Source organism: Meriones unguiculatus, chromosome 19 (assembly GCF_030254825.1).
Source record: "Meriones unguiculatus strain TT.TT164.6M chromosome 19, Bangor_MerUng_6.1, whole genome shotgun sequence".
Taxonomy (NCBI): domain Eukaryota; kingdom Metazoa; phylum Chordata; class Mammalia; order Rodentia; family Muridae; genus Meriones; species Meriones unguiculatus.
In genome coordinates this window covers 71810324-71836379 of record NC_083366.1, presented here as the reverse complement: position 1 = coordinate 71836379, position 26056 = coordinate 71810324, and the positions used below count along the sequence as shown (strand labels likewise).

Sequence of the window (26056 nt, the reverse complement as noted above, 5' to 3'; positions counted from 1 at the left end):
GTGCTGTAACTATTATGTTCCCAGACTGTAGGCTGTGCTGATAGTCATCACACTACAGCACTCATTTAAAGAAACAATTTTATGACAAATGCCAAAACATCCAATTACATACATACTTGCCCTTTATAACACGGATTCTAAAAATTACTGTATTTGTTAATTTTCCAGGTTCATTTACTTGTTATTGAATTCAATTATTCAGTTGGTATTATCATTTCTCTAACTTTTAAACCTTTAATTTATTTCATGTAAGCAAGTTTTACAACAAATTCTTTAAAACACCCCTTTTAAAAGTTGGAAGAAGCCAGGCATGGTGGTTCATGTCTTTAAATCCAACAGCTGGGAGGCAGAGGCAGGCAGATCTCTGTGAGGATTCAGGCCAGCCTGGTCTACAAAGAGAGTTCCAGGACAGCCAGAGCTACACAGAGAAACCCTTGTCTTGGAAAAAAAAAATTAAAAAGTTAGAAGAAACAAACCATTTTATTTTCAAATTCTAATTTTAATACAGACTGAACAAACAAGCAGAAAAGTGAGAAAACTAAGTGTATAAGCAGACACAGATGTACCATATGTAAAACAATGAGTTATTAACAGAACTATTTACATGCATATTTACAAGCAACCCTTTTATATATGTTTATTTTTAGTTAGTTGGAAAAAGATTTGACATTAGGTAAAAACATTACTTAAATAGGGCTGAGGTGGTACATTATAGTAAAAGTATTAGAAAAGTGATCCTCACGGTATATCAATTATAAAGCAGATGAAAACTTGAATGACAAATACCTAGTAAAATTCTCTAGTTAAAAAATTCAATGCAACCCATGCTATGAGTAAAAATGAGTAAGTATACAAAGAAAGCAGAATAACATTGTAGGATGGAGGGTGATGAAGTTAGTTGAGTGAAGCAAACAAACAAACAAAACCAAGTAATTCTTAAATTAGAATAAACCCTCAATGAAGAGTCTTGGTTCCTTAGCTGGTGTTCTGAGCCTCACCCACCCCACAATTAATGACATTTTAAAAGCCCTTGGTATCAAATAGCATCTACATATGTAAATAAGGTCTTTATATACTCCAAGACTTTGGTGCTACAGATTTTCATGATTGTGACTAGTACTTGAAAGTCAATTTATAGAGAAAGAAATGTTAATCTAAAATAAAAGCTGTAATAATTATATCTAAAAAGAATGCTACATTTCTGCAGTAATATGTATTTTCAGACTAAGACTTTTTACCTCAAGAAAAAGAAGTTAAACAATAAGCATCTAACCAGCTAGCAAAATTTTCTTTCAACATTTCATTTATTTCAAAATCGATTTTATTGCAGCCAAAACAGTAGAATTAACTGTACATAATAAAACTATTTTATATATATACACATTTTAAGTTACAGGGAATAAAGTTTATTTTGGCAGGTAGTGTTAAACAAAATTAAAGTTGCATACATTAGTAACATAACTCAACATCCTTAATTTGGTATAAGTCTGACACAGTTTCTTGCTTTCCTGTGTTCTGCTAAATCACCAGACCTAAACTTTAAAAAAACCGATATTCTCAAATTTAACTTTACTGTTTTCGCTTACGCTCTGATTCCAAACAAAACTTTTCATAAGCTTCTTCAATCTCTGGGTCCATCTCATCATCGATATCATCCAAATATCTGTAAAAGAGGCCAAAAATGATTCCTATACCTTTGCTGTTTTTCAAATCTGAAGGTATCTGGCGATGTTAAACTCCACTTTTCTAGACCAAATTTTGTTCTATTTTTAGATGGTCACTTAAAGTTGGTTTGACATACATAGTTCACACCTTATTAGTAGACACTTTAACTAGAACAATTCCCAGATCTGGGGAGGCAGAGACAAGCACATTCCTGTAAGTCAGCCAACCTAAGTGAAATCAGTTATTTCCAGGTTCACCAAGACAGTCTGACTCAACATGATGTGGACATCTGATAGCAACCTCTAGCTTCCCCATGCACGCACACATGTACACAGGAACACACATGCACATGAACACCAGTAATGAAAAGGAGAACTTACGGGTCACCAGCCCCTGATAAATCTGTTCCATTTTCTTCATAATCTGGAAAAAAGTCCTCTCTTTCAAGTAACTCTTGATACTTCTCTTGGTAATCTATGAGACAACACAGGAAAAAAAAAAAGAGAGTGGATAATTTTATTGAAATAAGCAGGTTTGGCTTTTTTTTTTTCTTTTTCTAGTTTTTTCAAAATAGGGTTTCTCTGTGTAGCCTTGGTTGTCCTGGACTCAGTTTATAAACTGGGTTGGCCTCAAACACACAGTGCTCAGTCTGCCTCTGCCTCCCGAGTGCTAGGATTAAAGACATGTGCCACCACGCCCGGGCCCTAGAAACCTCTTACTAAGAAGTTTAATGTTTAAATAGTAAAAATTATATAAGATGCTTTCATAAAACCTATATTCTAATTGGTTTGCCTTTGCTTTGTTGCATGCTCACAAACCCTAAAATACTTTTACATACTATCCCTTTAAGTGTAAGTACATCCTACAGTTGGTTACTAAAGACTGAACCTAAGGTTTCCTTTACAGCAAATATTCTACAACTGAACTAATATCCCCGCATCTCTTTTAACTTTTTGTTTGTTTGAGAGGTGGGGGTCTCACTGTGTTAGTGCTGCCTGGCTGTCCTGGAACTTCCAATCTAGACCAGGTGGGCCCTACACTCACAGAGATATTCCAGCCTTTGCTTTCCAATTGCTGAGGTTAAAGGCATGTGCCACCGTACCAGGCTCTTTACTTTTAATGTGTTTTTGTTGTTGTTGAAACAGTGTCTCTTTATGTGGCCTAGGCTGTTGTGGAACTCAATATGCCAAACAGACAAGCCTCAAACTCAAGAGATTCTCCTGCTTCTACCTCCAAGTGCCTGTATTGGGATTAAAGACTTAGTTTTATTTTGAGCCAGGATCTTACTAAGTTGCCCAGGCCTATCTTATAAGCCTCATGACTCTACAGTTACTAGGATTACTGGCCTGCACCACACAGGCTAATCTTCATTCCTGTTTTGAAAAGTTATTCTATTACTGAGTTAGGGCATGCATTTCCAAGACTATCTTTATAAAACTCAACATCAGGGTTGGTACCATTCCAATTTTGACATGTTAGAGAAAATTTAAATGTAACAATTTCCTGCTATACATACTCAAGGTAAGAAATGAAATAGTCCTTTTAATATATCAATTAAGGCTGACAGGACTCCAGATCGCACACATTCATGACAGCAGGGAGGCTCACACAAGGTACTGGTTTCAGCCAGCAAGTGGCTTGACATTTAAATGCAGAGAGCATACATGGCCCTGGGTCTATGTAGAACAGAAAGACTCTTAACCCATCTCCTCCTTCATAACCATCTAAGTATGGACCTAAAGAAGGAAGAAAAACCAAACCAAACCAAACCAAAACCCCCCAAATCCTAACTCCCCCCAAAAGAACAATGAACAAACATACCACCTCAATGGCAGACAGAGTTCTTTTTTTTTTTTTAAAGATTTATTTATTATTTATACAGTTTTCTGCCTGCATGCCAGAAGAGGGCATCAGATCTCATTATAGATGGTTGTGAGCCACCATGTGATTGAACTCAGGACCATTTGGAAGAACAGTCAGTGCTCTTAACCTCTAAGCCATATCTCCAGCCCCAGAGATTGGTTTTAATTTGAGTTTGGAATGAGGCTAGGCACTCTGGAGAAATGGTTTACCCAGAGTCTGTAACATAGACTTGACCTCCAATTTCTACTGTTTACATAAAAAAGCCTCATGGCAACATCAAAACAAAACAAAGACCATCTACCTAACCAGGTTTGTAATATACTTGCGGCTCCTGGCAAAAGCAAATCTAAAACTATTTTGGGTTTCTGCAACCCAAGGGACAAGAGGTTTTTAATTAAGAAAAACAAAAGGTTAAGTCACTACTGCATTCGTACTGAAACACCTTGTAAATCAAATGGTTTAAGAAAACAAAATGTGGAAACAGCAAAAAAGCTGAGTAAATCAGCATCGAACATCCTCCGAGACAGGGTTTCTCTGTGTAGCCTTGGCTGTCTTGGACTCTCTGTAGCTCAGACTGGCCTCAAACCAACAGCAATCCGCCTGCCTCTGCCTCTGTCTCTGTCTCCCAAAGTGCTGGGACTACAGGTTTGCGCCCAGATCAGATGAATATTTTTTTGTGCAATTCTCTCTTTTGTTACTTTTTTTACTTTTACAAAATTATTTCTAATTTTGAAAGAATTTCTGAAGAAAGGTTTAAGATAGATAAAAATGAGCTTGCAATAAAAATTTGACACTAAAGTAATTTTCTGTGTGTAGGAATCAAAAAGTTACTGAGATAATGAGACAAAGACTGCCTATAGAATGTCCTCTTTGAGGCTCCACCCAGCAGCAGATTGAAACAGATACTGAGACTCACAGTAAAACTTTGGGCAAAATGTAAGGAGTCTTGTAGAAAAGCGGGAGAAGGATAGAAGGACCTGGAGGCGCTAGTAGCTCCACAAGAAGACCAACAGCGCCAACTAACTAGGGTCCAGAAGTGCTGTAGAGACTGAAGCACCAACCAAGGATCATGCATAGACAGACCTAGGGCCCTACACAGATGTAGCAGATAGGCAGCTCAGGCTTCACATAGGCTCCCTACTAAGGGGAGCGAGTGGGGGCCATCTTTGACATGGAGTCTGTTGCCTGCTTTTTGATCACTCCTTCCTCAAGGGGCTGCCCTGCCAGGCCATAGAGAAAGCAGATGCGCTCAGTCCTGATGTGACTTAATAAGTGGGGGTGGGTGGGGATCTCCTTATATGAGAAATAAGGGATGGGGGAGGGGGATGAGGGAGAGACGGTGGGACTAGGAAGAGAGAAAGGAGGGGGCTATGACAGGGATATAAAGTGAATAAATAAATTAATTAAAATTTAAAAAGGAAATAAAAGAATGATGGGAAAGGGAATTTGAAACTTTGAAAAAAGTCAACGTAATAATAAAAAGTTTAAAAGAATCAACCTGAGAAAACCCAAGCGAATCTCTATAAAAGTAATCACCAGAGAATCAAGTGAATGAAGATAACTTCGGAAGCTTTTGTTGTTCTGTGAGACAGTCTTCCTAGGCTACCTAGACTGGCTTCCAACTCCTGGGCTTTATAAAGGCTGCTACCTCAGCATCCTGGCTCAGGCTCTGTATCTCGAACTACAAGCACAGACTATCATAGCCAGCTTGGGGAGATTTGTCCTACCAAAACAGCATGATTTACATAAGAATAGTTAAGAATGAGTATTGGTATAGAACAAGTATACTAACAAAGAACCCACAGGAATGAAGAGTACTCAGAATACCATAACTAACAGAGAAAGAATAAGCTAATACTGCTGCTGAGACAGTAGTGGGAAAATAATTAATACCTTCTACATTTGCTATAAAAAAAATCAGGTAGGTTAAAGGCTTAAAAAGAAAAGACATCGAAGTATGATTTTAAGAGGAAAATGAAATGTACTGAAAACGAAAAGTAAAAAATCAGTACAAACAAGACTGATAAAACTCAAAACATATATATAAAAATACATTATATACAAAATGGAAAGCTGGCCACACAGCACAAAGGGATAAAACCCATAACTGACCAAGGTCATCTCTTTCCAGACTTTGTAAGGAATCACAGATCAGTAAGACAAAAGACCCAAGCTGGTATGGTGGCACATGTCTGTAATCCCAGCACTTGGGGAGGCTGAGACAGGTGGATCAATATGAGTTCAAGGCCAGCTTGGTCTACAAATTGAGATCAGGACAGACAATGCTACAGAGAAACCCTGTCTCGAGAAACCAAAAGGACAAATGCCACAGCAGAAATACGGGAGAAAGCCAACCAACCAGGCAATTTTCAAAGAAAAAAAAAGAAAAGGTTAACACACAGGAAGAAATTCAGTATTATTAGTCACAAAAGTAAGTACACAGAATTTTGTAGAACTGGGCTGACAGAAGGTAAAGCTAGATAAGTGTGCCAAAAAATGACAAACAAAAGTCCTCTAAGCTTCCGGTTGGTAAACAGAAAGCCATGGTGGTGGCACACGCCTTCAATCCTAGCACTTGGGAGGCAGAGGCAGGCGGATCTGAGTTTGAGGTCAGCCTAGTCTCCAGAGTGAGTTCCAAGACAGCCTGGGTTACACAGAAAAACCTGTTTCAAACAAAAAACAAAACAAGAAGAAAAAAGAAAATTAAATGGAATGGCCACGCTGGAAAAGTAATCCAGCAACACTGACTTAGTATAGCTGAAGATGTGCATGCCTGTAGTTTAGTTCTACTTCCTTATCCTAAAAGAGACTCCTTTGTGCCTGAACACATTACAGTCAATGCTTGTTATTTAGAGTAAACGACTGGAAAATCCCAATTATAGCTGGCTATAGTTTGCATTCAATCAGAAGAACGCCTTTCACTCAGTCTAATGTCTTACAATGTTACAATTACTGCCATTTTTTTTTTTTATAAAAAACCCTTTAGTGGAAGGTATGCAGAGACTTGGATTTTAATTAATTATAAATCTCAGATATTAATGCAATCTGTAAGTAGTAACATTAATATAAGCTGCTAACTATGCAGTCAACTAGAATCATCTTTGCCTTCAATCCTAATCATCTGAAAATTTAAGATGAAAACAAACACTAAGAGAAAACACAAAATAAAAATGGCTGCACTTAATGAAGAGATGAAATCTTTGGCTTGGAAAGTCACAAGACACTACAAAAACAATGTAATTAAAATGGTCCCAAATAATCAATTTAAATAATCGACATACGACAAATTCTAACCCTACAATTTCAACATATGAAACTCACCAAGAAAGCCATTACCTTGTACTGTCAAGGAGTGTTCTTATGTAATTTACCACTTAAAAAAGTGTGTATGTTGGGGGAGAGCCAACATACCTGGGTCAGCTGCAGTGAAAGGAACACCATCAGATGTATAAAATGTTGGTTCATTCTAGGATGAATCAAAATATAGGTACATTAGAGTAATATGGCTGAGATCAATCACCTGCAGTTAAACACAAATAAGCAACCCCCTAACTTTTTAGCAGTTCCTATACTTTACTGGAAATGTATATGGTTTTTAGGTTTCCATTTGGACATCTTGTAGTTCCAGGCCCCTGATTCATCCCTGGTTGAACTATGATTTACTGGTAACTCAGTTTTAATTGGATTTTCTTACTATCCTGCCACTTTTAAAGAGTTTACAAGACTGAGGCTGAGCATTCCTCTATAGCTGCATTATACTTGGTGATGTCCAAAGCTTCCAGGCATCAACGTTTTGGCACTTTTTATTACCACACTACTACATGAAAAGAACTTCTGAGATGCAGGAATCTGGTTATAATGCTGACTTAAGCCCTAGCACTATCACTCTTTTTTGACAATGGATGAATCTCGACTTAGTCTCCTTTTCACTATAGGGTCTCTTTATTTATATAATCTGCTGGCTCCTATAGCAATAAAAAAAAATTTAATTGGTACTGAGTTATGAGAATAGTTTTATATAAGTCACACAGTCTCCAAAACTCAATTTGATGGTTTATATAAGTCACACAGTTTCCAGAACTCAATGTGATGGTTTGAAGAAGAAGGGTCTCCACAGGCTCATGTTTGAATACTTGGTTGACAGTTGGTGGAACTGTTTGGAAGGATTAGGAGGTGTGTCAGCTGGGACAGGATGTTATCAAGTTATCATTCTCTGTGTGCTCTGCTTTCTGTTTGTGGCTCCCAGCTGTTCCTGCACTATCGCAGACTCTAACGCCCAGGAACCATAGGTCTAGTTAAGCGCTTTCTTCTTAAGTTGCCTTGGTCCTGGTGTTTGATCACAACTAAAGAAAAGTAACTAAGACAAAGCACTGAGTGAAACCTAAAAATTATAAACACTGGCATACCATGAAGTAGTTTGGGTCATTTTCAGGGGTAGCTTCTCTGTATGTTGAAGTTGCATGGACCCTGCCCCAGTTACTTGATCGAAGTTCTACAAGCTTCAAGAGCATCTGTTTTACATCTCTACAGACAAAAATTAAAAAATATTAATATGCATCCCTGCAAGTACTGTCAGGCTCAATTGATTTAACATAGGTGCCTAATGCTTCAAATTTCTAGACATTTCCAATGACATAATTCACTGTATTATTGTCAGTTTAAAAAAATAAGCTTGAGGCTGAGCCTAGTGCAACACCCCTGTAACCTCGGCACTTGAAACCCAGAGGCAGTTGGATCTCCGAGTTTGAGGACAGCCTGGTCTACTTAGCCAGTTAAGAACAGCCAGAACTACATAGTGAGACCTCATCTTGGGGAAAAAAAAACACCAACAAAAGAAAACATTTGAATCTATTTCACTTAACTGACCATATGGAAATATACTGGTCTCTTGCATTACTTATGGTAGAGGTCACTGCGTAAACACTGGGTCCATGTTTAAAGTTCTTTCTCAATGAACTCAAATCTTACCTCAAAGAAGTTTTTAAGTTTTCAACTTTAAGTATGGCTAAACAAAGCTTACTAGTGAGAAGCCAAATACTAGATTGAGCCATAGATCTTTTTGTTTGTTTTGTCTGTTTTTGAGACAGGATTTCTCTGTGTAGTCTTGGCTGTCCTGGACTCAATTTGTGGACCAGGCTGGCCTTGAACTCACAGAGATCCACCTGCCTCTACGTCCCTGAGTGCTGGGGTTACAGGAGTGTGCCACTATACCCAGCTTTGATCCATAGATCTTAATTACTCTGATGAAGTATACAAATTTAAAAAACCAAAAGAAAATAAAAGAACGAGATCTACTGGCTCCTTTTCCTACCTGCTGCAGTGTGCATCTAGGACGACATTTTCAATTCTCTGAATTATTTCTTCCATATCAGTTTTTCCCTTTTCCTTCCAAGTATCTTCTAAAACTGACCCTGTCAACTAAAAGCACAGATGTCAGTAAAATCAGGAATGCAATAGAAGAGAAATTTTAAAAATATATTAGCAAAAGCTGCAAGTTTTTTTTAAAACAAGATAAATTAAATGGTTGGGTATTTTCAATTATTCTCTGCCTACTGTCTATACTCAAGAGACTTTTATACTATGCCATCTGGGCTTTTCTTTGATTAATTAGAAAATAAAGGTATATGGATTCACATCTATAATTACATGTTATATTCCATATATGACTAAGACTGGCTATTAAATTTTAATGAATATATATATATGTATATATATATTTTAAAAATCAACAGCTGAATGTTGACTTTAATCCCAGCATCTGGGAGGCAGAGGCAGGCAGATCTTTGAGGCCTGCCTAGTCTACAGAGCTATTCCAGGACAGCCAGATCTTCATCTACATAGTGGCACCCTCTAACACACACACACACACACAGAATATATAAAATATTTAAAAAGAAATTAAGAATATTAACAGGCCATTCACAAAAACAATCAATGGCTGAAAGTATAAAGGAATGCTTAAACTGACTATTGATCTGGTACTAACTTGAAATTATAGTGAGTTTTTTTTTTTTTTTTAATTCATCCATGACAAAAGCAAACCCAAACTTCTCCCTGGAAGATGGAGAAAGACAGACTCATTACCAGGAAGAGTAAACTGTAGCTCAGCAAACTTTGATGTTAACTGTTGATATAAAATACCTAATACTGTTGACCCTCTGTTCAAAACTTAAACAGTATCTATAAAGAGTTAATTAAAGATTACTACTAGCAGTGCTACAGTAGCCAAATGGAAAACAGCACAAATTTTCATTAAAATAATGAACAATAATTTAATTTAAATAAAATAGAATTTATTTATGTAAGTATACAGTTATATATTTATGATGGTATATGTTATAAAATTACGTTTATAATAAATATAAATTTATGTATTTATATAAATCTTTATGGAATGATTAAGATATTTTTGGCTTTCATCTGGAAGCCAAAAAATTAAAAAGCTAAAATAAATTAAGGATTCTTTTGTAAAAACACACAACATAGAAAGTAAATGGGTTGGGGTGAAGGATTTCCACGTTTCCTCCTAATTTCACTCCTTATATACACACTACGTATATACTATCTTGTTTCTAACATACTTGAGAGCCAAACGTAAGAGGCCAGTACTGAACTTTAAAAGCTTAGCATTGATTCTGTGTACTACGTACACTTTCCTTCTTCTAACTGACGTGCGTGTCAAACAGGGAGTTACAATTCACGAGTCTAGGCTGGTAACGTGGCTCAGGTGGTAAAGGGGCTTGCTGCCAAGTCCTACAACCGAAGTTCACTTCCCGGACTCCACACGGCAGAAAGAAAAACCCTCCCTCAAGTTGTTTCATGACTACATGTGTGCACATGCACACACAATAAATGTTAAAAAAGAAAAAAATTAAAGAAAAACCAACCTTTAGCAATTTTACTGCACAAATTAAGTTGTCATCCATAGGATTAGAGAACAGAGCATTCAGCAATTCCCGAAGACCAACCTGAAGAATATCTGCCCTTGTAACTTGACCATTTGTTCCTTTAATCTTTAGGAGAAAAGACAGCAAGACAATTAAAAACACTTAAAGGTGATGCAGACATAAATAGCCTAGGCAGACGCTGTAAAAACAAGCATTTGAGGTAAATATAAAAATCACAGAAATACACCGTGGTGACCTCATAAAATTAATTACAATTATTTTTTTATATAAATAAACCTTTACTAAAACTGTAAATTATGAGTAAAATTTAATTCTTTTCACACAACTTAATTCTAATTCATCACACATAAAAGATCATAGAAATGTTAAGTCTACTTTAATACTGCTGTTCACTAAACATGCTGTAACTTAAGCTACCATTTAAAATAATTAGTACTCAAAAAATTTTATGTTTGGGTGTTTTGCCTATGTATGCCTATGTATAATGTACATGCCTCCTGCTCATGAAGGCCAAAAGAGGGAGTCCGATCCTATGGAACTGGAGAAACAGTCAGTGTGAACCGCCAAGTGGGTGCTGGGAATCGAATCCTGATCTTCTGGAAGGGCAGCCAATGCTCTTAGCCACTAAGCTATTTCTCCAGCCCCGATCTACCATTTTCTACATTACAAAGTATTCTATTTTGCTTTTTATACAACTTAAAAAAGCCCTCCCCCCTTTATATTAGACTATTTCTCTTGCTAGAGAAACTTACGTGTAGATCAATACTTTATCTTCACACGTCCCACAGATCTAGTAGCCTTGTCACTTCCACACAGGAAGTGCTAAGTGGCATTATTAACATGACCACATAGACAAATATTGTTTGTTTATTAATTTATTTATTTTAGGAGACAGGGTTTCTCTGTGTAGCTCTGGTTGTCCTGGAACTTGCTCTATAGACCAGGCTGACCCCAAACCCAGAGATTCACCTGCCTCTGCCTCCCAAATGTTGGGAATAAAGGCGTGCACCACCACTGCCTGGCAAGAAAGAATTATTTTTATTTTATGTGTATGAGTGTTTGCTTTCATGTATGTGCCCATAGAGGCCTGAGAAGTATTAGATTCCTTGGAACTAAAGTTGCAGACAGCTGTGAGCCACCATGTGAGTCCTGCACTGAGTCATCTACAAAAGTAGTACTTCTCTCTCCAGCCCCCTTAACATGACTTAATTTAAGGCACATTTAAATCAGTGCTCTTGAAACTTATCTTACATGAAAATCAGAGTGAAAAAAGAATGCACTAAGGCTTTAAAAAAGGTGTCCTCTTATGGTTAAAATAATACAGCAATGAAGCTGGGTGTGATGGCCCAGGCCTGTAACACTAGTACTTGGGAGACTACAACAGGAGGAATGCTACAAGTGTCCTGCCAGGCTAGCTGGTAAGAGTTAGCTCCCTGAGAACATAAGGGCTTGTAAAAACTCAGTAAGTATTTTGTAACATTCTGCTCATGAGTAGAACAAATGTCATCAATGCTCCATTCAAATAGAATTGGGTATGAAAAGACTTGCTTTCCCTTCTATTTCTCTCCCTTCACTTTAACTTTGACATGGTCTTACTGTGTAGCCTAGGCTTGCCTAAAACTCAAGATTCCTCCCAAGTGCTGGAATTGCAGGCAGTTATCATCTGCTATAGTTCACTGCACTAATTTTTTCCCCTAGTTTATTTTTAGTGTTGCAAAGTATAGTATGAGCAAAAATTCCTTCCTGGAAGTATTTGTGTTCAAGCGTCAAGTACTAAAAAGCAATGACCTCACCTCCAGGTTAAGATACAGTTCTCCCAGAAACAGAACAAATGCATGAAATCGCTTCCGAGTCCCATCGTCCCCCTTTGCAGCTTGGTCTTTAGCTTCGTACTCCGTCCGGCACCTGAGAAAGATGTGTCTTTTATCATCACACCGTCTTGTCAGTCAAGTCACTCACAAGCAATAAAAGTCAGCACAATGACCATCCTGACCTCTCCTAAGATGGCAGTTTTAAGAAACTGACAGGAACAAGTAGAATAAAACTGTTAGATCAAGTTGCAATATTAAACAAGATAGAGTTCATAAGGTTCAGAACACTATAGCACTAAAAACAGAGAGGAGGAGGGCCTGGGAAGTAAGCTGGCTGGCAAGCCATGATAAGCAACCCCCTTCCCATGGCCTCTACATCAGCTCCTGCCTCTAGGTTCCTCCTGCCCCGATTGAGTTCCTGTCCTGACTTCCATTGATGCCGAACAGTGATATGGAAGCATAACCAACTGAACCCTTTCCTCCCCAAGTTGCTTTGGTAATGGAGTTTCATCATAGCAATAGAAACCCTAACCAAGACACTAGGGAAGATTATTTTTCCACTCTCAGAATTCTTTCGTTGCCTGCAGTTCTGTGTCTAGCTTGGGCTGGGACCTTTTGAGGTTTCCTTCTGCATGTTAGCTGGGTTTTATCCAGAATTCTTTCTCAGAAATATTGTAAACGTTAATTTTTTTGATGTGTATCTATGCACTCACATTGAGGCATGTACAGTAGAAAATGAACTCAGGGCTTTACACTCTCGTCCTGATCTACATCTCCAGCCCTCCATTAGAAATACATTTAAACAATCAGTGGACAGTGATAAGGTTATTAAACATGAAAATAATGTTACTGCTTAAAGACCATTCAAATGACCAGAGCTAAAAAAAAATTAGTTCTACTTTACTGAGGAAGGATCTCACTTTGTAGCATGGCTAGAGTGGAATTTAGTATATATACTATGCTAACATTGAACTTGAAGCAATCCTGCCTTAGGTATGAGCTACCACACTCACTTTAAGAAAATTAGTTTTCCCTAAAAGCTCATGAATCAATGCCACCTCTTAAATATGTAATAAATACCAACAGTGTTTGTGTAATTCAAGTGCTAATTCTACAATGTAAAAAGGTGTACAGCAAGAAGGATTCCATAAGTCACAGAACTATTTAGACCAAGTAATTAAAATTTTAGTGCTTTTAAAATAGCTATAATATAGCAATTAGAAGGACAAGAACAACTGGTAAGTGGAACATTATCAAAAGTCCAGATTTAAAGCTCAAGTGTAAGATTACAGTGTGATATAGGTGGTAGCTCAAATAATCAAGAAAAAATAAATTACTCATTTTTATCTAACTTAAATTCTCAAACCAAAACTATGAAAGTACTTAGAAAACACATCAGTAATCATTTTGATGTTTCTGGGAAAGGTATTTCTTAATCCAAAACCAAAAACAAAGGCAGACATATTTGACTATAAGGTTTAAGTATTTTTGAAATCACATTGGTCTATTGGAACTTTCTATATCATAAGGTCTTTAGGAAACATCAATGGTCAAATTGAATCATCTATAATTTATGTGCACACTGACCTTTGAAGTAGCAATTGGCGGAAGTTGCCACTCTGTGGGCTAATTGTCAGATGATGGGACAGGTAATTACACAGGCGAGCTCCCATGTAAGAGAAATTTGGGATAGATGTGGCCTTTTAAAAAGAAGAGTTTTGTATGACACAAATACATTACCATCAATGCAAATACTTAGCAATATTTTATGAAGGAAAACCATTTTGGCTACCAAGATTAACTATTTAGTAACAAGTTTTTTTTTTTTCTTTGTTAGGCATAAGGAAATAAACTCTCCCACCTGGCCTTATACTAAGAACCACAGCAAAAAGAAGAATGTTCAAGGCAATCTCTCTGATTCCTCATTTACCTGAGGCTACCAGAAAACAATTACAAAATGTTTTCATGTTAACCCATTTGTGCAGAAAATATAGACATGTAGACAGCTCCTTGGTAATTTTCATGAATGGTGAGAATAGCTGCCAAACTATTGATCAGTTGCTTCTCAGGGTAAGACAGCACACATTTTGGAACCTAGCAGTCCATAAGACACGTACGTGTTCTTTCTGCTCGGTGATCTTGGATCCTACTGAAACCTCCCTGAGCTTCAGTTTGACACACAGAAGTGATCAATAGTACCTTGTGTGACATCTCAAAACACTTGGAATAAAAGAGAAAATCAGAACAACTAATCTACTTAAAAGGAGAAAATGAAAAAAAAAAAAATACCATGAGAAAATACTACATCTCAAAGATCGTGTGATGTAATGAAAGCAGCACTATGTAAGAAGTCTGACCCTAACTGCAGATTTTAGAGAATAGCAGAGGGCGGTTTATCACCTCCTGGTGGACAGGAAAACACACTGAGGGGCTAAGAAGCCTGACTAAGGTCCCAAAGGTAATTAACCAACTAGAGAGTGTAGCCTAACAGGAGGCCTGAAGCTCCTCTAGCCCCTTTTGGACCAATTTACTAGAAGAGAATGAGTCACTTCAGCTTCTCTGCTCAGGTATGTATAAAGTGGACAGAAGAGTAACACTTTTAGCCACTAAGCTAGATTTGTAGAATGCTTAGCATTATCAGAAATACAGCAAATGCTTTATAATTATACCCTATTTCAAAGTTTTTTTTTTCCACAATTGATTCATTTCACAAAGAAAAAAACCACCGATTCCTACTTATATTATACATGCTTAACAACAACAAAATCCAAACTTTTGCTTTTCCCATTATTGGCTGAGAGACTTTAGCATCTATATATGTAATTTTTTTTCAGCTTAAACATTCTTTCTTACTCAGAAAATGAGATTTTAGCTAGCACTTGCTTTAAGCCATTCCACTCGTTTCCCATTGCCTCCATCTACAATATGATTTTTTGTTTGTTTCTTCTTTCATTAAATCCCAATGAAAACGCTCCACATCCGAGGTGGAGAGGATAGCAGGTCATGCGGAGAAACAACTCAAGGTTCTCGGGAGTGCAGAACCTGGTCATCATTTCAAACGTAAAGTCTGAGATCCAACCAGAAATGTTAGTCAAGAAGACTCCTTTCTGGGCTACTTCTTCTTCTTTGGTCTTATGTGTCAGCCTTACTAATCTTGATACCGACTAAAGATGACACTACTTCTTAGAAGTTAGTAGTGCCTCTGGGTTTTATCTTTGTAATGTATGCTCTTTTGTACATGTTAATAATTCTTTGGGTAGGTAGAAAAAAAAGAGAAACTTTGTCAAACTTCTAAAATTGTACTAAGGGCAAATTTAAGAATTATGGTTTTGGGGGAGAAAAAAGACACCCTTATAAAGGTGTTGATGTGCTACTACTCAATATGGCCAATGAAACGTTGTATGACAAAGAAATATCAAACTGTTAAGTCTTTGAGAAATTAAGATACAAATCTTTAAGACCTAAGATAGAAATGGTCAAATCCTACAGCTTAGAAGAGCAAGGCAATATTTCCATCAGTTTGAGGCCAGGCTAGACTAGACAGTGAGCTCCAGGTCAGCCTGAAATGCAGAGTGAGACCTCCTCCAAAGCATATGAACAAAGACAAGGAGAGAAGTTGAAGGCTGATGTTGGACTATTCAGCAGTCCGGCCTATTTGTATCTATCTGTCTCTGTGCTAGGGACTAAGCTCTGGGAACTGCACTTGCCTGGCCATTACTCTGCACTGAACTCAGCCCTCAACTTTGACTTTTTAAAGAGAACTCTTTTGTGAGGTAAGAAAATGCTCTCACAACTTTTTTCTCCCCTTTCCAATAATCATACACAATCCAACACCGAGCGAAAGACTTTACACCTGTTTTGTGTATGTTCATTTCAGATGCTACCGAATGGGGGTGTGTGACAGACGTAGGTTTCCCTGTCAGAGTCTATGCCCTTCTGCACTACTGCTTGTGTGCACAGAGCCTCGGCTAGGCCATAAATACTGTTTCTGTACAGCTGTGGCTCTGCAGGCCAAATGACAGTGTAGCCTTGCATCTCTAGCTATAGGAATTTTAGCCAAGAAAGACTTCAAAGCTACTATTAACCACAAAGCATTAACGAGTATGGATGGGAGTGACAGTAACTGGGCCTCCTTTAGAGAGTCTTCACCATCTATGAGCTCCAGAGAAACTACCACACACCCCTGCTATGAGCCTACCTACCTGTTGGTAGATGAGTTCCACAAGTTCTTGCAAAGCATCGTCTGTTGTGACCCATCCGTTCAGGGTTTCTGCAAACTGTTCAATTTCTGTTTCAAAACTGCCAGGCTGTTCTGTAAGATGATTCAGAAAATCCTGAACATATTCTGACAGAGTGGGATAATCCTCACAGCCATCCTCATAGGATTCCTACAGTTCAAAGATTAAAACAAAACAAACAAAACAGAATAAAACAACTTAATTCATACAACTAGCAAAACAAGCTTTAAGTTGCTGTGTCTCCAGCAATGATTTTTATTTAGGGATTTCACATAACTTTAGAGAACATCTCAGCTATTCTTCTTCCTTGCCTAACTGAACAGGAGGGATTCCATGAAGGCTAAGAATTGTATCTTCAATCCTGTCAGACTTACACCATGACAAAGAAATAAAGTTTAAAGAATTTCACTAAAATAAAAAACAATATCAAAAGAACCTAATTACAGATCAAATAAGACGTAGTTACAAATACGCATTAAACCTGTAGGGTATAGATGGATCAAACATATAGAAACCAGAACTGCCAGCCCAAGAACATTCACTGTCCTATCTATCTATCTGTCTGTCTGTCTGTCTATCTATCTACCTATTTATCTATCTATCTATCTACCTATCTATCTAATCTATCCTAGCTTATCCTACACAACACTACACTACACCATACTATACTGAACATCCTTGTGTTTGACAACATCTGTATCAACCAGAAGAAAACAAAAACACCCCAAGAAACTAATATGCTATGTTATCTATTCGTTAATGCCCAAAGACAGGGAAGCATATTTAACTGCTTAAGTATAAAATTACATCATTATGTTATAATGTAAATGGCATGAGACTTTCTGGCTGCCTTATTAGTAGCAGTTGTTTTAAGACACTATTTTTGCCCACTGAAAAGTATTCCATTTTTGGTAGTTGTGAACTTTGTAATTAATGCCAGGAGTCTTGATAGACTTATGCAAACGGTAGCAGGCTAGAATAACATCCTTCTTGTGCTCACCACATGGAATACCACCCAAAGCATGCTAAAGTTTATCTATCTGTTATGCTCAAAAGCACATATTGCTTTATGGTATTTATCCTTCTCCAAGTAAACTCAAATTATAAAAAACAAGCAAAACAGAGAAGCAGCTTATGAAGGGCTGTAAGTTCTGGAGTCAGTCCGTGAGCACACAAAGTCAAATTTTCCTGTGGTAGAGATATTCTTTCTGATAAGACTGTACTTCCCAGCCTTTCAAGACATACACCAGTAACTCCAGCCCTAGAGATGGACTGATCAGTCCTTCCAGGTGAGTCTGGACTATACAGTAAGACTGAATCTCGACCAACCGCATGCTGAGTGTCTATTAAGTGACAGACTCTGTAGGTGCTCAAAGTCCTGACAGACAGTATCTGGGACGGGTGGACAAAAATGTAGTGGTTAAGAGCACTTGCTGCTCTCCCAGACAATGTGGGTTTGGTTCCCAGTATCTACACGGTAGCTCACAACCACCTGTTAACGCCTGTTTTAGGAGATCCAATGCCTTCTTCTGACCTCTGCAGACACCAGGCATGCATGTGGTCCATATATATTACTTGTATGTAAAACACCCATATACATAAAACAAACAAATTATAAAAAAATTGAAGTAGAGATTAACATCTGATTTGACAGAAAATGCAAAACAAACAAAATCCCCTCCCAACCCGCCAGAAATCCGTGGCAAGATATTTGATACAGCAGGCAGATGCAGTACGTTGGTTCCAAGACTTGGCTTGATATCTTTGAGGAAAAAGTCAGTAACTGAAGCGGAAGACTGAGGAAGGAATGGTGGCTGTAAAGAGTCACACAGATAAATCTTGTATGTTTTACGGGACACTAAAGAGGCTAATTAAATGCAGTAGGTGGGGAAGGAGAGTTTATATAAGAAAGAACTGCATACAACCTGAATAATTTGAGATGATCACAATGTTAACTAAAAATTGTACCTTTATATTCTACACTATTTTCAAAATAACTAAGTCTTAGAACACAAATTTGATGCTACATAAGTATGTTCACTGCCAAGAAACCTGTTTAACAATCTATAAGAAATTGGTTAAATTCATTATTGTACATATAATGGGCTTTCATACAGCCACTTAAGAAAGCAAGACAGAATTTACATTTATCTAGTATATAATTCATATATATGCTAGGATATACATATGTCCATCCTTCCAGAAATAGTCAGAAGATCATTTGTTAAATAAGGAGTATATATAAACTTTAAAAAAAAAGGGACTTATTTATACAGACCTAGTATAGGTCTGCAAAGCTAAACAACTGACAACACATCTGGTGTGAAAAAAAAGTTCATATTACAAATACTGCTGCTTTATTAGAAAGTTACGAAAGCAATTTAGCATAAAAATATACATATTAATTTATGTATTACCTATCTGAATTTCAGAATTGAAAAGGTTTTGGTATATACTGTTAGTTTTATAGACTTAATGAATCTTAACTTATTAATATTATGACAAGGAGTCGGAAGATATCAGCTGAAGCCATTAATTTTCTATCAAATGTCATTCACTGTGACAAGAGCAGTTTAGAATGTCCAATGGTAGCTTTATATAAAGTCAACAGAACTCTTTGAAACAGAATCCAAGCCTGGCAAGTAAAAGCAAAGCTGCTCTGAAGACAACAGAAGAGAGACCCTAGGTCCACCATCTTAAGAGTGTTCTGAACAGAGGCATCCCACCATGCTTTACAAAGCCTGCATCATTTCTCTAGCACCAGACTTTTAAAGCACTCTTTTTCTTTGTTTTTTTTCAAGACAGGGTTTCTCTGTGTAACACAGCCCTGGCTGTCCTGGATTCACTTTGTAAACCAGACTGGCCTCGAACCCAGAAATCCACCTGTCTCTTCTAAAGAAGGAGATTTGAGGGTTATTCATTCACGGGAAAGTGAATATAAGATTCTGGGAGCAGGCAGGATTCAGGAAGGAGGTAAGTGTTGGCAAGTGCACACACACAATACATACAATAAAAAGCCTTAAAAGTGTATTACATGGAGCTGGAGGGATGGCTGAGCAGTTAAGGAGTGCTGGCTGCTCTTCCAGAGGACCTGGGTTCAACTCCCAGCACCTACATGGCAGCTTACAACTGTCTGTAACTCCAAGATCCGATACCCTCACACAGACATACATGTAGGCAAAACACCAATGCACACAAAATAAGAAAATCGGAAGACAACTTGTCAGAGGTGGTTCTCTCCTTCCATCATGTGGGTCCCAGGAACAATCTTAGGTCATCAGCTTGGAAGCAAGTGCCTTTACCTGCTGGCCCATCTACTGACCAATTAATTATGTATAGAAGAACACCCTCAAAGGATTTCTGGAAACAGAAGGAAGACTTCTAGAAAAGACTGTCTATAAAGACAATTTTCTCTATTTTTTTACTATGTGGAATGAGCGAAACTAGCCAGCTTAAGATCATGGCTTTTATAAGGAAAAGTTTCCCTCACAGGAGCTTATCTGAAGAATGGGAACAAATGAGGATTATCTCATTCTGTACTAAATGGATTGAAAAAATATTTAACCTGGACTATTTGTAAACATCAGTGTAAACTGGTAAGGTTGAGAAAGGTACTAGGACATGGTAGCAAGCCCATGCAATCTAGGAGAATTACAAGAAAGGAAATCAGACAGGGAAGAAACTGTTAATTATGCTGGCATTATGCTTTAACGATTGTTTGCTTTAAGAATTCCAGTTCATTATGGCTATTTCTTATGAACAGAAACCAGGAAATACAGACTTTTCAATATCCAATCTAAATCTTGGCAACTAATTAAAACATCTTTGAAACAAAAGACCAGACAGACATCAAGGGCCAAAGAAGCTTCTAGTGCAAAATTTGTTTTGGTACACTGAACAGAGAGTTTGATGCACTAATAGATACAGAAAGCATTCCTAAAATAAAAGATTGAGTCAAAGTAAGTGATGGTGGTTGGGTAGAGAAGATGGCTTGGTGGTTAAGAGCATGTGCCATGGAGTTCGAAAAATGGCTCAGCGGTTAAGAGTACTGGCTGCTCTTCCAGAGGACGGGGGTTCAGTTCCCTACATCCACATTGCAGGTCACAGCTGTCATATGTAACTCTAGTTCCAGAAGATCCAATACTCTTACTCAGACATACATGCAGGCCAAACATCAATGCACATAAAAAGAAATCATTGAGAATGAAAAAGAGAGTAGGGCATGGTGGTGCACGCCGTTAGTCCTAGCACTCAGGAGGCAGAGGCAGGCAGATCTCTGTGTTTTTCAGGCCAGCCTGGTCTACAAAGAGAGTTCCAGGAAAGCCAGTGCTGTTATAGAGAGAAATCCTGTCTCAAAAAACTAAAAGCAGAGAGAGAAAAAGAGAAAGAGAGAGAAAGACTCCTGCAGAAGACCCAGTTCCTTTCCTAGCATCCGCACTGACCATTCACAACTACCTTGTAAATCCAGCTCCAAAGAGATCTGACCCCTCTGGCCTGCTCAGATCATCACACTCACCTGCACATACCCACAAACAAATGTACTCATAATTAAAGGGTCATATGAACTGTATTCAAACTGTATTGAAAAGAACAAACAAAACAAAACTGTATTCCTCTCATTATAAAATAGTCCATGGTAACATTAAGGAAAACAAATGGGTAACTGGTTTTGGCTGCTAAAAGTAAACATTCTTGAGTTTATTCAACTACTCACAGCTCTTCAATGGTTCCTTCCCTCTCTGAGCCAAATACAACTTTTTGACAAGAAGCCAAGCTACTCTTAGTTTTCACTTTTCACGGCAAATGGCTCTCTTCAAATCAACTGTTCTTCCTGCCATCTTCACACTTTCTCCTGTCTAATCCCAAAGCATTTCCCTAAAAGATGCATGAAGTTTCTGTTTCTATAAAGTTCACATTCTCCACATTTATCAAACCCAAAGAGAACCAAATACAGATTTCAAAAGGTAACCACTCATTAATTTTAAGAACAGAAACTGAAACCATAACTAGCTACAGAGCAAACCTATTGGGATGGCTAACCAGAAAACACCAAGTGCTGACTAGAGCGAACAGCAAGCAGCAATCAAAGACTGTCAGGATGTAGAGTGGCATGGTCTCTTTAGAAGAAGATGGCCGTTTCTAAGGGTTGGCTACTGCAAATCTTTTATATACCAAGCGGAAATAAAGGCATATATCAATCAGGACAAGGACAGACACAGCAGCCCTATTCACAACAACCCCAAAGCAGAAGCTATCCATTAAACAAGGAACAAATGGAACCTTGCGACAGTCAAGAGATGTGAATAAATTATCTCAAATTAATGTTACAATATGAATTTAGATGCAGACTTAGAGCAACAATCTAGTCTAAAGGTCTTCATTTATGTAAGATTTGAAAAAAATACTTTGTAATGTCCAAATAGTGGTCACAGCACAGGACAGGCTGTGAGGCAGGAAAGTATCAAGTTCAAGGACAATTAGAAATACATATCAAAACCATCTAAAACCAAACCAAACCAAACCCAGTAGTTACACATGGACAGGAGTGATAATTACAAAGGAACAGATGGGGCTTCGAGGATACTGATACTTTTTCTATTTGGCTATGACGCTGTGTTAACTAGAGATGGGCCTTATTCATACTGTGTTATCACTCGGCAGACTAAGAGGAGAGAGCAAGGCCTCCTGGGGAGGTATTATCAACCATCTTTTGAATTCACCACTATTATTCCCTCCCCTTTTCTAAAGCTAATCTCTATGCATTGACTTATCTGTGTTTATACAAACACAGCATATTTCTTCCATATATTTCAACTATGCTTTGTGCTTCCTACTACGATGAAAATTAAAATTTGCTATATTACTGACAAAGCTTAAAAAGGTGTGAAAAGTTCTTTATGCCAATTATGTATATTATGCTTACGCAAACACTCCACCAAACTCACGGACATATTAAGCATGGTAAAGTATACCTATAACCCAGACTTGGAAGGCTGAGGCAAGAGTATTGCCTTGCTTGCCTCATAATCAAAACAAGCAGACAACAAAAGCCAATCAACTAAAAACTTTTATAGTATTTCTGCATACAGCATGTAAGCCGCAGAAAAAAATATTAATGGATGAACTGCCTCTAGAAATAAAGAGCTTAGGTGTGCATTTGCAATATTCATGAACCTACCTATTTACGGCAAAATGGCTGTTTAATTTACTCCAAGGCCACACCGAAGAATATTCTGCAATGTGGCTAAGATCAACGCAAAGGAAGCCTTCCTGGCTGCTCACTGTGCAGGCTGCCATAAGCTTAAGAAGTACCTTTTAGTCTCACAAACTGAAGATACTCTTGCCATTAGGCTTTTTACACCAGGTTGGTTATGTATATTTTCTAGGAACAAAACAGTGAAACAAGCAGACAAGAATTCCTATTCTCACAATCTTACATTCCAACTGCTTACACATAACTGCAAATTATATTCCGGGATCATGACTTAGATGAATAAGGTGTTTCTGTGTGTAGTACAGAAAGCAGCCAGCATTCTCCAAGTCAAAAACTAACCACATTTCTTCAACGGTAACACAGGAGTTGTAGGAGAAAAAAAAAAATGTACTCACTGTGTAATTAGAAGAATAACCTGATGGGTAAAATTCGGGGGCGGTCGCAGACAGCTTGGACATTAGCACAGGAGCCACGACCACCTGGGGCTTAGCCATTGCTGACTCGGAGTTCTGCTGTGGGATTTTATCCAGTGAACTAGGTGGAGCTCTCTGCGGCCTCGATTGTTCTGAGAAGCGAAAGAAAGAAAGAGAAGTGCTAGATATATTCATTCCTTTGTATAAAACTACTTACTAAATACCGAGAAACCTTATCTGAAAACTTCCGGATTTTAGGAGTTAAATACAAAATACACGGTCGCTAGAGTCCTACAAAGCACTGGCCAAACGGAAACAATAGCCTTGCTTTGGCTCATGCATGCACATACCTGCCTCCAAAACGAAGGGTCGAGGCTTTTCCCACCCCTTCCCTCTCCCTCAAGGAGTTGGTTAGGAAGCGGCTGCTCGCCCGGGGCCGGGGTCCACCGGGGAAAGGTGGTCGATTCTGACTTCCTCCCGGGACGCCAGCCCGAGCCCCGGGCCCCTCCCCCAGCCGGAGCGCACAAAGGATTCCAGCCACCACCTCCTTCCAAACCCAGTTCCTACCCCGTGCCGAGCGGGCCCCTCGGGAAACGCTTTCGGGGAACCGGGGGGCGGATTCGGCGCGCCGGGGCTCGGCGTGCGGAAAGGCCCGCGGGGGAAAGCTGGCCCGGGAGCACCGGGGCCCCTCGAGCTGCTCCGTACCTGGGAGGGCCCCAGGCCGGGGAGGCCGCGCGGGGCCGGCTGGGCCCTCGCCCTGGGCCCCTGGCGGCGGGGCGGTCCGGGGCTGGCGCAGCGGTGGCGGCTGCAGGAAGCCCGGGGCTTTGGGCTGCGGCGGCGGCGGCGGCGGCTGGTGCTGCGGCCGCTCCGCAGGCCCCGCTCCGTTCGGGAACCCGCCGCCCTCAGGCCCGCCCCCTCCGCGGCCCAGGCCCCGGCTCCGGCCCCGACCAGCACCTGGAGCCCGATCGAAACTGTCCGACATGCTCCCGCTCTCCACCGGGAGGCCGCCGCCGCCGCTGCTCCGGAGGGGACGCGCGGGAGGCGCCGAGGAGCCGCCTGGCAGCGCCGCGCCTCACTCGGGCCGCATGGAGGAGGCCGGCGGGCCCTGCTCGGTCCTCCGCGCTCCGGGGGGCCGCCCCCGCCGACGCGCCGCCGCACAGCGCCCGCCTCCCCGGCTGCCACCGGCCGCCCGACGCTCCGGCGGAGGCCCGCTTCCCCCGCCCGCGGCGCAGAGGGGCCGGGCCGGGTCACAGCGGCCCCCCGCGGCCCGGAGGCCCCGGGCACGGCTGCCCTCCCGCCGGCCGGCTGGGGCAGCTCGCGTTCGCGGATGGCGGGCCCGCAGGCGGGCGGCCGCGGCCCCACCCCGCCGCCGGGACGGGCGGCGTCCGGGGCTCCGGGCGGCGGTGCTGGCGGCCGCGGCCGGCGGTGTCGGCTCTCGGGGGCCGGGCTGCGGGAAGGCGGGGCGGGGGGACGCTTACCCCGGCGACTCCGGCCTCCTCACTAGTTCTCTGGAGAAAAAGTGCGAGACTGACGGTTGGGGCCCGGAAAATAATCCGGGGGGAGGGGGCGTGGGCGCCGCGCCAGGGTTCGCCGACGCGCACCTCGGTGGGCGCGCAGGTGTGCTCGGAGATAGCGCTCCGGCCGAACCCCGAGACCGGGCGGAGAAGGGGGCCCGGGACGCAGCCCTGCCCTGCCCCGCCAGCTGCGGGGCGGGATGCACACACAGCCCGAACGCGCCCGCCTCTCGGTTCCCCAGGGGCGTTATCGCGCTGTCGCCGCGCTCGGTCGCACCCACCGCTTCCCTGCTCTGTCCCCGCGCAGAAACTTCTTAGCAAATGCGCTACCTTCCATTGCACCGCACCCTCGCCCGGTCTTGCCTCTTCCATTGGCGCCGTCCAGTACAATTACGTGAGCAGAAAATTGCAAACCACTTTCTTAAGTAATTGTAAAATGACAGAAGATGCCTTAAATGAAAGGCAGGTGAAATTAATATACTCACTGCTGATGCTCAGATCGCATCACTACAACATGTAATTAATGTTAAATGTGAATGGCATGTTTTGTCTCTCTTTGAAAATTAGTTGAAGTCTAATGTGTATTTTACATTCAAAGCACAGCTCATTTGGGAGCAGTCACGTTTAAAATGTTCAAGAGCTACACGTAGTTCACAATTCTGGTAATTACGTGTAAATCAGAGGTTTTCTCAGGGCTGGTGGCGCTAATGCCAAGTGAAAGGTGAATGTTAATAGATGAAAAAGAGGAAAAACTAGGGGCCCGAGAGATGGTTCAGGATGCTCTTACAGAGATCCTGAGTTCTATTTCTAGCAACTACATGATGGCTCAGAGCCATCTCTGTCTATACTGGGATCTGATGCCCTCTTCTGGCATGCAGGCATACGCAGATAGAACGCTCATATATGTAAAATAAATACATGAATCTTAAAGTCGGACATGGTGGCGCTCACCTATAATACCAACACTCGAGGAGGCAGAGGCAGGTGGATCTCTGTAACTTCGAATCCAGCCTGGTCTACAAAGTAGTCCAAGGCTACACAGAGAAGCCCTGTCTCATAAAACAAACAAATAAAACAACAACAACAACAAACCCAAACCAACAAAATAAATCTTTAACAAGAACAATTAAAAAAATAAAAGAGGGAAAAGTAGATGCCCTTACAATTGGATTGAACCATCTCCAGAATTTTTAGTTTATTACTGTAACTTAATGTTTTTTCAGTTTTCACCTACAGAATAATTTCAAATAGGGCCAAAACTTCCTAATTAACTTCTTTTTTATTAACCATGAGACTATGCCTTCATGTAAGTAAAAAAGATAATATAGTTTTATTATAAGGGCAATCATGAATAAATGATTTTTGTTCTTTATTAACGTTATACAAAATAAATTGGGTAGAAAAAATGCTATTGGCATTTTTGATTCTTA

General features: G+C 40.1%; 1 protein-coding gene across 4 annotated transcripts; it reads right to left on the bottom strand.

The window, feature by feature from the left end:
- Positions 1-461: 461 nt before the first annotated feature.
- Positions 462-24796, bottom strand: Paip1 (poly(A) binding protein interacting protein 1). Of its 4 annotated transcripts, none has more exons than XM_021663865.2 (11): positions 24591-24796; positions 23095-23264; positions 16450-16635; positions 13835-13947; positions 12230-12341; positions 10416-10541; positions 8840-8946; positions 7935-8052; positions 6940-6994; positions 2046-2139; positions 462-1663 (listed from the first exon to the last, which is right to left on the bottom strand). In XM_021663865.2, exons 2-11 carry the CDS (start codon positions 23191-23193, stop codon positions 1570-1572), a joined length of 1104 nt encoding a protein of 367 aa, XP_021519540.1. In that variant the 5' UTR covers positions 23194-23264; positions 24591-24796; the 3' UTR covers positions 462-1569. The 4 variants fall into 4 exon arrangements, with proteins under 4 accessions (XP_021519540.1, XP_021519538.1, XP_021519539.1 ...); XM_021663863.2 differs by lacking the exon at positions 24591-24796 and adding an exon at positions 23818-24322; XM_021663864.2 differs by lacking the exon at positions 24591-24796 and adding an exon at positions 24067-24317.
- Between the last annotated feature and the right edge of the window lie 1260 nt (positions 24797-26056).